Source organism: Octopus sinensis, linkage group LG7, assembly GCF_006345805.1.
Source record: "Octopus sinensis linkage group LG7, ASM634580v1, whole genome shotgun sequence".
In the NCBI taxonomy this organism is placed as follows: Eukaryota; Metazoa; Mollusca; class Cephalopoda; order Octopoda; family Octopodidae; genus Octopus; species Octopus sinensis.
In genome coordinates this window covers 61,468,268-61,481,829 of record NC_043003.1, presented here as the reverse complement: position 1 = coordinate 61,481,829, position 13,562 = coordinate 61,468,268, and the positions used below count along the sequence as shown (strand labels likewise).

Genomic DNA, 13,562 nt, shown 5'->3' with positions numbered 1-13,562 from the left:
ACTCAACAGGTCTTCTAAAACACAGCATATCACCTGACGATTCAAGGGTACTTTTAAATGGGCTGGTTATGCAACACTGGCATCGGCCGTGGCTGCAATCTCACTTCACTCGCCAGATTTTCTCAATCATAGCATATCTCCAAAGGTCTCAGTCTCTTGTTATTGCCTCTGTGAGGCCCAAATGTAATGTTATGTAATTAGTGATTAATCCTTTTTACAATTAAAATAAACATGAAAAAGGTTATTCAGGTGATTTTTTTTAGTGTGTTTTGTATGGCAGAGGTTGATAAAGGATCTTTTCTGGTTCTCTAAGATTGGTGGAAGAAAGGACAAAGAAACATTTCATAGGTTATTGCAGTAGGAAACAACCGTTCAAAATATAGAGTTGTCTTCAAATTGACGACCTGGTTCAAATACTTGCAACAGATTAGATTTTCAAAAGAAACAGGCATGGCTGTAAGGTTAAGAAGTTGGTTTTCCAGCCACTGCAAGACACCTTGGTCAAATATCTTCTACTATGGAAGCACTCCGTCGGTTACGACGACGAGGGTTCCAGTTGATCTGATCAACGGAACAGCCTGCTTGTGAAATTAACATGTAAGTGGCTGAGCATTCCACAGACACGTGTACCCTTAACGTAGTTCTCGGGGATATTCAGCTTGACACAGAGAGTGACAAGGCCGGCCCTTTGAAATACAGGTACAATAGAAACAGGAAGTAAGACTGAGAGAAAGTTGTGGTGAAAGAGTACAGCAGGGATTACCACCATCCCTGCCGGAGCCTCATGGAGCTTTAGGTGTTTTCGCTCAATAACACTCACAACGCCCGGTCTGGGAATCGAAACCGCGATCCTACGACTGCGGGTCCACTGCCCTAATCACTGGGCCATTGCGCCTCCACATCTTCTACTATAGCCTCAGCCCAACCAATATCTTGTGAGTGGATTTGGTAAATGGAAAAGAACCCAATCTATACACACACACATACGCGCACACATACACACACACACATTCTTATCCTTATCCAGGGCTTCATCACTCCTGAAAGAAGAACTTGTCCCTGAACTCCTTCCACCACAGCCTGTCTCTGGCTAGTCATCAACATTTAGGCCTTTGGTAGTGGTGGGTGATATGTATATATATATATATATATGATTACCATCATCATCATAATCATTTAACATCCATTTTCTGTGCTGGCATGGGTTTGACAGGAGCTGACAAGCTGAAGAGTTGTACAAGCTCCATGTCTGTTTTGGCAGGGTTTCAGTGGCTGGATGTCCTTCCTAATGCCAACCACTTTACAGAGTGTACTGGGAGCTTTTACACAGCATCAGTACGGGTTCTTTTTATGTGGCACCAGAACCCATGAACCTGCAAGATTAGGGTTACTCAGCTGGAGAGGGTTGCAAGGGATAAACTCCTATGCAAGGGCACCTATGTTTTTACTTAGTTTGATGTGTCTTTTCAAGCACAGCAAACTGCCAGGAGTCTCAGTCCCCTGTCATCTCCTTTGTGAGTCCCAACATTAGTAGATCCTTTCTCACCACTTCATCCCATGTCTTTCTGGGTCTACTCCTTCCACATGTTCCCTTACAATGAGAGATTGGCACATATAATTACACACACACAGACACACACAGATATTCATACATAGGCAGAGAGCTGGCAGAATCGTTAGCATGCCGGGTGAAATACTTAGCAGTATTTCGTCTGTCATTACATTCTGAGTTCAAATTCTGCTGAGGTCGACTTTGCCTTTCATCCTTTCGGGGTTGATTAAAAATAAGTACCAGTAACACACTGGGGTTGAAGTAATCGACTTAATCCCTTTGTTTGTCCCCTCTGTGTTTACACACACACATATCATCTGTAAAAACATGAATTCAAAAGAAGCACACTCTAAGTTATAAAGCAGTATATATTAAAGTTAGATAAGGTTAGTTTATGAGAAGACCTCAGGTTCCACATCCATAAAGGGCTTAGCCGACTGTGAAACCTAAGGTAATCCAATAAACTGGCCTTATCTAACTTTAATATGCATATATATATATATGTATGTATATGTATATATAGATAAGTAGAGTTAGCAGTTGGAATAACTGTCTAAAGGATAAGAATATCCATTTTTACTACCGGTATAAATTACCTATGTTAAACCTGGTCATGGATATGCAAGCATACTATGTTCATAGGATACAGGCAATAACAAATAAACAAGAGTTTATAAGGGATCAAATTTAAATTAAGCAGAAAATGGAGAAAATTTTAAGATCAACAAAGAAATTGACTACCATCGATTATCATTTTTTTTAATACAAAACTTTCTGCTTAATTTATATATATATATATATATATATATATATATATAGGGAAAGTTTACGAAAAAAAAGATGAAGACAGGTGGTGTACAAAACAAACAGATGTATTAGTATAACGTTCAGGAATAGAAAAAGTCTTTTACGTTTCGAGCCTACACTCTTCTACAGAAAGGTACACAGAAAAAACAAGGAGAGAAAAAAATGTGTGTAGTGGCTAACAATCTATCATGTATATATGTATGTATGTACATATGCATGTATATATGCACACATGCATATACGTAAGCATGTATGTATGTATGTGTGTATGTATGTATGTAAGTATGTGTGTACGTATGTATATAAGTATGTATGTGTGAGTGTATGTATGTTTATATCTCCTTGATGTGGCATCATGTGACTGATGTAAACGAATGTCATTTATTCTCAATATTCTGCAAAAGCAAACCTGATAACGTGGAAATATCACCTTTCTTGGAAATCGGTGAAGGTTGGTGACAGGAAGGGCAACCAGCTGTAATGTGCCTCACTAAGCTCTGTCCAATGTATGCAAGCATAGAAAAGTGGATGTTAAAATGATGATGGTAATGACAATGATGATGACCTAAGGAGCAGATGATGATATCAAGCTGGGTGATTAAATCTTCCATGCAGGACTTGTACAGTCTGATGAGCTTCAGCATAGTTTCCATCTGTCCAATTTCCCCCAGAAATGCTTATCCGAGGAGTAAATATAAATAATGAATGTAAAATAAATGTATAAACAAATAAATGAACGAAATAAAAATTTTCTACTTTTTGAGTTTGATAATTTTGTGGAATAGTTTGCATTGCAAAAAAAGACTGTAATGGCTTTGAGGATGATGATGGTAATAATGATGATCATGATGTTACTGTCTTTAACCTTCTCTGTTACTTTCACTTTCTTTCCTTGAAATTCTCTGTCTGTCTGTCTGTCTGTCTGTCTGTCTGTCTGTCTGTCTCTCTCTCTCTCTCTCTCTCTCTCTCTCTCTCTCTCTCTCTCTCTCTCTCTCTCTCTCCAATCGAAACATTTTAGCTGTAATCTAAATTTTTTTAGAAGCCTGATGTATGTTTATGACTACATTATCTAATGTGCCCTTCCTTATTGTTATTTCTTTCTTTATTTTATAACGATAATAGCCTGTAAGAGAAGGGAGATTTGGCTGCTATTTCATGCAGGGAGAGCAACCGCATACGGATTTGCTTATTGGATCCATAGTAGTAATGCTTCTACTACTGATAAGGAGGAAGATAAAATATATATCTATTGGTCTATTTGGGAATTTAAGAGTATTTCCAGAGAATGTTATCTTCAGATTAAGAAAATCAGGCCGAATTATTGGAAGGAAAAATTTATATATGCAATTTTTTTTTATCTTAACAATTAAAAAAAAAAAATTGAATTTGAAATGCAACTGAAAAATATTTTACCGAATGACTAAAGGAAAAGAAATGAGAATATATGATGTTAATAACAATATCATTTACTTTCCGAGATAATTTAGGAAAGATTCTTTGTATTGCGAACTCCTAATTTTTTTTTTTTTTTTGTTTTGTTTTACTATAATGCACATCGTTTAAATGCAAGCGAGCGGTGTTGACAATTGACAAGAGAATAAAATAAGGATTTTCCCGTAATATTTATAAATATCTAAAAAAGATGAACAGAAATACGTTAAAAAAATTCAGTTTTCATAGTTATCATTGAATTAAAATCGAAGAATTTTTAAGACAAAAAGTATTTTACCTGCTATTGAAATTGTCGTTAGAAGTGTGTATACAGGTTGTCATGACAACAACTCACTATGTTAACTCGTCAGCAATTAGTGGAGTCGACAACAGTGAGAACCAATCAAATATCGCTTTACTAACTGTGTTTTGTAAATCATGTGATTACCATCTCATGACTTATTTATAAATAAGTTCGTGCTGAGCGTTGGTGAGCTTTTATAGAAACATGGGCTTTTAATATAAGAAAGGAGTTTCTTCTGTTCGAGACACTAGTTATTGTCTTCGTGTATCACAATGGAACCTGTTGAAAGAAAGATTTTCGTCGGATTGTACTTGTTTGTTGTTATCCTACAAGTTCATTCAGACCAGGTAAAACAACTACTTCCGCTTATATTTATTTATCATTTAATCTCATCAAAATATAGTTTTGTGACATAAAATTCTTCGTGTCATGTTCGCTTTTCTTCAGTCACTGCCAGATCTTTTTAGTGCGTGCTTGTGTGTTAATTGAAAGAGAAGGCAAGGAATCTATTTCATTATTTGGAGATGAAGGAAAAAAACACTGACCTAAAACTTGAAATTGTTGTTCCCTTTTTATGTACACAGCCTTATACTTATTTTGCGCACATGTAAAAATACTTAGGTTTGTCACACAGTCTTTGTATCCTTATTCAACACACTATATTGTTTTTTCATGTAAGAACCTCCTCCCTCACTTTTATTCACTCACATACTTGCGTACTCACTCCCATCTTCGAGTCAACTTGTGTCCCGTATACGTAAGAATTTAGCATCAATCGTAACTACTAATTCTATACAGAGAGATCAAACTAATAGGCCACATCTTTTCTGAAGTTCTTGACTTTGGATATATTCCCATGTTGCGAAAAGAAGAATATATCGACATTTCTGGCCATGGACGCCTTTTATTCTTTTAATTTTCATTTTTTTTTGGCAAACGTCATTTTAGGCCAATAGTTTCTTCTAATTCTGTTTACTATTATTTTCTGTTTGTAGATTACTCATTCATAAAACTATGTTTCATACAGATGACTTTATACATATCGGTTCATTTTATTTGATATCAGAGACAGACAGAAGTGGTGTGATACACAATGCAACGCTGGCATCCACATTTGGGACGGTACTGCTACACACACACACACATACACACACCACAACTATCTTGGATTGCATCCAATCACAGGCCACTCGATTTATTGGTCCTAAGTTGCTCGCTAATACTCCATCTTGCAAGTAGATATGCTGTCTTCTCAATTATCTCTTCTGTTATTACGACTGTGACATCGCTTCCTCGGAGTTGGCCGGTTTCCTGCCAACTCAGAGCTCTACTACCGTGCTTGTGTCTCTTCCCCGGCCCTCCACGTTGATTACTTCCCTACTGTCAGATCGTCAACTTTCTGGAACCCCATACAACTCAGGAGGGCATACGAAGGCCATGAACACACTCTCTTCTTCCGGTACAAACATTTAATCATAATAATAATGTAAATCCGAAATGTCAAAATAGAATCAGCTGTTTTATCTATGATTTTGGCAATTCACGTGGATCGTCTAAAGAAGCCTTTCTACAATAAGCACAAAGCCTGAAATTTGTGGGGAGGGGGAATCAGTCGATTACATTGACTCCAGTACGTAACTGGTACTTATTTAATCGACCCCGAAAGGATGTCGACCTCGGTAGAATTTGAACTCAGATCGTACAGACTGACAAAAATGCCGCTAATCATTTTCTAATATAGGCATAAGGCTTGTAATTTGGGCAGGGGGCTGGTTGATTACATCGACTCCAGTGTACAACTGGTACTTATTTTATTAACCCCTAAAGGATGAAAGATAAAGTCAACCTCGGTGGAATTTGAACTCGGAATTTAAAGACGGACGAAAAGGCATTTTGTTCGGCATGTTTACAATTTTGCCAATAATTGTTTAAAATGTCTTTAGTTTTTTCAAGTGTCTGGTGGACCTTTTCGACTTCATTTAAGATACGTTTCTTAAAAAAAAAAATTCTTACATAAATGTTGTTTGTGGAACTGGAAAGGTCTCGATGTCTTGTGAGCCCCAAAGAATTTGCAGTTAATTGAAATAACATCCTTAACGCAACAAAAAAATCAACATTAATGATAAATATTGTCAAGAAAGCAAGGGGAAACGATTCGGAAATTGAAGCTGATTAAAAAGGGAACGAGGGTCATGTAGTGGGCAATGAGTCTGATCTCTGGCAAGTACAGTGACAACTTTAGACATGTTTCAGAATTATTAAACCTCTTTAGTAAAGCATATTTTTGTGGTTACTACAATGACTGAGAGGATAAAAATTTCAATTAGGCAATTTAAAATAATATGGGAAAAACTTCCCAGGGATGCTTTCTACCAACTAACATACTTTCTGAGAAAATAAATAAATCATATAAAACTGAATCAAGCGAAATAAATTCAACTGATTTTATTTGTAACTCTATCAGTTTTGAGGGATTATGCTTGACAATGCATTTATTTTAGTGTTTGTTTTTTTCTTGTTAGCTTTAAATATGTTAACACTATTGTTAGATTTAAGTTTGAGACGTAAATGTTTATCGCTTGTATTTATTAACTGTACTGGAATAATCAGTTATTGATAATCTACAACTACGAGGAGTGTTTCTGCCCTGTGTCATGATCATGATCATTAATGCAATGTCTATGTTTTATGCTGGGATGGCTTGGACTGTTTGACAGGATCTGGTGAGCTTTTTACAGTGTGTGTTCTAGGTGTATTTTTCGTGTCACCAGCTCTAGCCAGGTTGCTAAGTAACTTGCAAAACACAAAAAGGAAAGGGAAAGAACGACCTTGACTAAATGGTGGTGGTGGTGGGGATATTTGAGAGAGGGTTAGTTGAGTTTATACTAATTGTCTATGGCTAAAGTGTGTTAGAGAGACAGCGTAAGTGTCTTGCTATAATCCTGCCCAATTTCTTGTATCTTCACTGAGATGAATCATCATTATTTTACGTCCATTTTCCATGCTGGCATGAGTTAGATGGTTTGACTGGAATTGGTAAGCTGGAGAGCTGCACCAGGCTCCAGTCACCTGTTTCAGTTTGGTTTCTATGGCCAGATGCCCTTACTGATGCCAACTGCTTTACAAAATGTACTGGGTTTCTTTTTTGTCTTATCAGCATGGGGTATCCATAAAGTCTTTTTTTCTCTATTTCCTGGGTTTAGAGCATTGTTTCTCAACCTTTTTACCCTTGCATAACCCTCAAGATAAATTACATGTCTCAAGGAATCCCTGCACAAAATAATTATCTACCATATCTTTCTCATATTTTTTCATCGTAGTTCACATGGTAAATATCATATATATATATATGATATTATGATCATGAAATTAGCATTAATATATATATATATATATATATATATATAATATATATATATATATATATATATATTATGATCATGAAATTAGCATTAGCTTATCTAGCCCTTTCTTGTGGAACTGTAGGGTTCCAGAGAACTCCAGTTGAGAAACACAGGTCTAGATGAAGAGGAGTGGTTATGGCCTTCACACCCTCCTCTTGAACTTTTGTCAGTCAACATCTGCAGAAAAGACATGAGCAAGGAGAGAATTCCCGAATGCTAATGTTCTGGGAACAAAGGGCTTGGTGTTGGGGTTGGACATAACAAGGGTGATTGGGGGAGGAGAGATGAGTGGGTCAAGAATGCTTGAGTAGGAGTGGTATGATCCTAGCTGACTCTGAGGAGCAGAGGCCATTATAGCAGTGAAGAGAAATGTAAACAATAAAAACAGCATGTCTTGGGTGTGTGTCTATGAATGATTTTATATCAATCAATTGGGTGGCCTTTATCTGGAAGTGATCTAAGATGCTGAGCAGCACTGCTGCAGATGTAGGAGTAATATTCCATGGTGCATGTTATTAAAGCTTTGTAGAAAGGTAATAATTGTTGGAGGCTGAAATCCCTTGCTATGTTAAAGGTGTACTTTGATCAGGCGAGGTCCTCAGTAATCTTGAGATTTTAAGTATATACTTTCATCAAGATTGGTCTTTGGTTACAGTGAGATCCAAAATATAGCCTAGTGATTAATGCAGGGCTTATAGGAGAGTTGAACATAATGAAAGTGTTGAAAACAGGAGAATTTAGTGAGCTGGGTGTGCTTGAGTGGAGGTACTACGAATTTAAGTTGCTAGATCTAAGTTGCTGTAGATCACAATGGCACGTAGATCACATATTACACTGGCACCCACTTTGCTTGCCCTGGAGTGTAGGCCTTTGATGATTTTTCTTCACTATTCTTAACTTTAGGTGGCTTTCTTGCTTCTCCTCAGTTGAGTCCCTGTCTTTTTTGCAGCTTTGCTTCAAATATCCCATGCGCTTCCAACTATTTTTAGGGCACCCTCTCTGCCTCTTTTGTGTGTTCCAGGTCAGGATCTGGCATTTTGTCATATGTTTCCCTGGTGGAAGGCCTTCCTCTCCCAGGTCTTGTTGGTTTTGAATTATCGTTGATGCTTCTGTAACTTTGCCCTTTTTACTAAGTAGGTATGTTGGTCCTTTGCAAACCTATTTTTACCTCTAAGAGGTGGTGTGTGTTTCGTATTAATCTGGCCTTTACCCTTACTGGGAGCTTTCATTCTGCTGGTAGGGTTATTGAGGCATATAAGCTACTACAATGCAGCAAAGATTGGAATTTGTGGTTGAACTTGAGCTGTCAGGGGCTAAAGGGTCTTCTAGCTTTGAAGAAAAGAACCAGTTGTTGAGATGTGGTCCTCGCCATAATGAGGATGTTCTTTCACCAAAATGACAAAGTTCAGAAGTATTCTTTTTTTTGGTTATTGTATTACTTTGGCAGTGTTTGATTGTTTATTGTTGTGTGTGTGAGAGTTCTATTTCAGGTCATAATGCTGACTCACAGGGCCTCTCCTGTAATGGATATATCTTGTATCAACAGAAAATACAATTGAAGCAGTTGAACCTTGATTTTAAAATGTGGGGTTGGGGGTGGAAGATGATAAAATTTCAGAAAAACCAAAATTATAAAATTCCAAACTTGATAAATTAAATAATAAAGCTGTTACAAATACTACACATCTCCATTATATAAATTTTATTTAAATCTATATATTGTATATCAAGGTCATCAATGGTCAAGTTGATACTTGGCCATCTGTGATCTATTATACATACATACGTATGTACATACACACACACACACACATTCATTCATTCATTCAAATTCATATTCATACTAATAATAACTGGAGCACTAAGTTTTGTTAGTAAATGCCTAAAGGAGAATCTGGATAATTTTCAGAAAGGGGAAATTGACTGACTGATTCGTACAAGTCCAATCTGAGTGGAACAGTAAAAATATGCAAGACTTTTCTCAAGTTCCAAATGTAAATTTGTCTGTGTTAACTACATCCCAAAGATGGAGCCTTGTGTCTTAGTTGGAAGCCAGCTCCCTCCTCAATGGAAGATTTATAATAATTTTAAAAAATAGAAGAGACATCATCATCATCATCATCATCGTTTAACATCCGTTTTCCATGCTAGCATGGGTTGGACAGTTCGACTGGTGTCTGGGAAGCCAGGAGGCTGCACCAGGCTCCAGTCTGATCTGGCAGTGTTTCTACAGCTGGATGCCCTTCCTAATGCCAACCACTCCGTGAGTGTAGTGGGTGCTTTTTACGTGCCAGAGGAGGCTGGCAAACAGCCACGATCGGTTGGTGCTTTTACGTGTCACTGGCACAGACGCCAGTAAGGCGACGCTGGCATCTGCCACGTTCGGACGGTGCTTTTTATGTGTCACCAGCACGGGTATCTTAACTACAATTTCCATAAAATTATCACCATCATTTAATGTTCACTTTTCCATGGTTCAACAAGGAGAGACAAGCCACAAGGCTGTATTAGATTTTATTATATTATATAAATATTATATAAGCATGATCTATTTCTTGTCATTTGCACTCCCATCCTTGTTCATCATTCAGTACAGTACCCTCTACCTCCACCTCTTTTACTTCCTCTTCATACTCTTATGAAAGCAGCCACTCTCTTATTCCCTCCCATGATCAGCCATTTTTATCCTCTCTTATACCCACCTTCTTGTTCTTTGAGAATTTGCTCTAGTACCCCATTACTACCTTCTTGTCTCTGGGTCAGCTCTGATCAAACACATCTTTAATCAAATCAAAACATTCCAGCCTGCCGTTTTATCTCTTTTTATGGTTCACACAGTGCATGTATGATGACTACATTATCCGATGTAATTCCATTTTTAGGCTGGTTTGAGATTTGATTTGAGAGCGATGTAACTACTATTTCTGGCTGGTCAAGCACCCATGTAGGTCTCACTTGTTTGCTTGGATTCTACCATATGGCGACATTCAGTTTTCATCTATCGAATCCTCTTACGAGACTGTTTGACCCGGGGCTATTGTAGTAGATATATGTCCAAGTGCCATGTAGTGAAATTGAACCCAAGACCACATAGTTAAGAAGCAAGCTTCTTAACCACACACCACGCCTGTACCTGATACATCATCATCGTTTAACGTCCGTTTTCCGTGCTAGCACGGGTTGGACGTTTTGACCGGGGTCTGGGAAGCCAGGAGGCTGCACCAGGCTCCAGTCTGATCTGGCAGTGTTTCTACAGCTGGATGCCCTTCCTAACGCCAACCACTCCGTGAGTGTAGTGGGTGCTTTTAACGTGCCACCGGCACGGAAGCCAGTCAAGGCGGCGCTGGCATCGGCATTCCTCTTAGAAACCCGAGTCCGACTTAGCCTTTCATCCTTTGGGAGTCTATAAAACAAGTACTAGTTGAGCATTTGGGTGAAGGTAAAGAATACGCACACCACCCGTTTTCGGTGTTTAGGGTTTGGAGCAGAGGTAAAGAATACGCACACCACCCGTTTTCGGTGTTTAGGGTTTGGAGCAGAGGTAAAGAATACGCACACCACCCGTTTTCGGTGTTTAGGGTTTGGAGCAGAGGTAAAGAATACGCACACCACCCGTTTTCGGTGTTTAGGATTTGGAGCAGAGGTAAAGAATACGCACACCACCCGTTTTCGGTGTTTAGGGTTTGGAGCAGAGGTAAAGAATACGCACACCAACCGTTTTCGGTGTTTAGGGTTTGGAGCAGAGGTAAAGAATACGCACACCACCCGTTTTCGGTGTTTAGGGCTTGGAGCAGAGGTAAAGAATACGCACACCACCCGTTTTCGGTGTTTAGGGTTTGGAGCAGAGGTAAAGAATACGCACACCACCCGTTTTCGGTGTTTAGGGTTTGGAGCAGAGGTAAAGAATACGCACACCACCCGTTTTCGGTGTTTAGGGTTTGGAGCAGAGGTAAAGAATACGCACACCACCCGTTTTCGGTGTTTAGGGTTTGGAGCAGAGGTAAAGAATACGCACACCACCCGTTTTCGGTGTTTAGGGTTTGGAGCAGAGGTAAAGAATACGCACGCCATCCATTTTCGGCGTAACCCTAATCCTAAACACCGAAAACGGGTGGTGTGCGTATTCTTCACCTTCGCCGAGCATTGGGGGTGGGGTTTGATGTAATCGACTTACCCCCTCCACCAAAATTGCGGGCCTTGTGTCAAAAATTAAAACCAATATTCTGTTCCGAGTGCTGAAGTGCACATTTGTTTACTTTGAACGTAAGGATCTCTATGATGTAAGGGAGGAAACTCTGATTTTTTCTTTTCGGTCATTTCTATTCTGTTTCTACAATCGTTACAAGTTTAGGCTTTCGGTTACAGAAAAACTTTTTACTTTTCGGATGTTAAAGTTATCCTACATTTCTTAACCAAGCTGTGGGGAATAAATACCCGATCATCTGGAAATATTACCTGTGATAAATTGGTGGCTTATACAAAGATAGAGGGATTTTTTTTTTTTTTACTCCAGGAGTAGCTTGCTTACCAACCACATGGTTCCGGGTTCAGTCCCACTGCGTGGAATTTCGGGCAAGTGTCTTCTGCTATAGCTTCGGGCCGACCAAAGCCTTGTGAGTGGATTTGGTAGACGGAAACTGAAATATATCTATATATATATATATCATCATCATCATCGTTTAACGTCCGCTTTCCATGCTGGCATGGGTTGGACGATTTGACTGAGGACTAGCGAACCAGATGGCTGCACCAGGCTCCAATCTGATCTGGCAGAGTTTCTACAGCTGGATGCCCTTCCTAACGCCAACCACTCCGAGAATGTAGTGGGTGCTTTTCCATGCCACCGGCACAAGGGCCAGTTAGGTGGTATGTGTCTGTCCTTCCGCCATCGCTTGACAACTGATGCTGGCGTGTTTACGTCCCTGTAACTTAGCAGTTCTGCAAAAGAGACAGATAGAATAAGTACTAGGTTTACAGAGAATATGTCTTGAGGTCGATTTGTTCGACTAAAGTCGGTGCTCCAGTATGGCCGCAGTCAAATGACTGAAACAAATAAAAGAATTTTTTTCATTCTGTAGAATCATATCCACATATCTGACCTTAACTTCTAAGGGTTTGGGAGACATCCCTTATCCCTTACTTGTTTAACTGAACCTCAGTAATTATTATTTTTCAGCCTGGTACTTATTCTATTGCTGAATTGCTAAGCTACAGGGCTGCAAAAAAACCAACTGTGGTGATGAGAGACAAACATGAATAGATGCATGCACACGCACACACACACGCACACAATGGGCTTCTTTCAGTTTCTATCCACCAGTTGTACTCACTAGGCTTTGGTTGACTCAGGCTCTAATACAAGATACTTTCTCAAAATGCTGTGCAGTGGGACTGAACTTGGAACTATGTGGTTGGGTCACAAACTTCTTATCACACAGTCACACCTGCACCTATTGTCACGTTTATATTTGCAAACACAGGTTGATCACTCATTATCTCAATTTCCTAGATATTGTTGTATCTAAGTGGTAGCTCAACACTAAGCAGGCCAATGATAAAAAGCATTTCAACAGCGACTATGGTGTCTTTTATTCAGGCATAGTGTACCTAGGACTACACTATGCTCTCATTCTCATTTACTTGTTTCAGTCATTTGACTGCGGCCATGCTGGAGCACCGCCTTTTTAGTTGAGCAAATCAACCCCGGGACTTATTCTTTGTAAGCTCAGTAGTTATTCTATCGGTCTCTTTTGCCGAACCGCTAAGTGACGGGGACGTAAACACACCAGCATCGGTTGTAAAGCAATGCTAGGGGAAGAAACACAAACACACACACACACACACACACACACACATATATATATATATATACATATATACGACAGGCTTCTTTCAGTTTCCGTCTACCAAATCCACTCACAAGGCATTGGTCGGCCCGGAGCTATAGCAGAAGACACTTGCCCAAGATGCCACACAGTGGGACTGAACCCGGAACCATGTGGTTGGTTAGCAAGCTACTTACCACACAGCCACTCCTGCTGTTTATTCTATTTTTATAACAGTA

General features: G+C 39.1%; 2 protein-coding genes across 2 annotated transcripts in view; one reads left to right on the top strand and one right to left on the bottom strand.

Annotated features, from left to right (window-relative positions):
* Nucleotides 1–4,225, bottom strand: part of LOC115214313 (tektin-2-like) — an 86,946-nt gene extending 82,721 nt beyond the window's left edge. The window contains exon 1 of the mRNA XM_029783487.2: nucleotides 4,089–4,225. The gene's annotated coding sequence lies outside the window, so the exon portion shown is untranslated. The remainder of the gene's footprint in view (nucleotides 1–4,088) is intronic.
* The window catches only part of LOC115214050 (all-trans retinoic acid-induced differentiation factor), a 30,369-nt gene continuing 21,031 nt past the window's right edge, over nucleotides 4,225–13,562 (top strand). Inside the window, exon 1 of the mRNA XM_029783090.2 lies at nucleotides 4,225–4,441. Within this exon, the coding sequence (XP_029638950.1) occupies nucleotides 4,367–4,441 (75 nt within the window). The 5' untranslated portion in view covers nucleotides 4,225–4,366. The remainder of the gene's footprint in view (nucleotides 4,442–13,562) is intronic.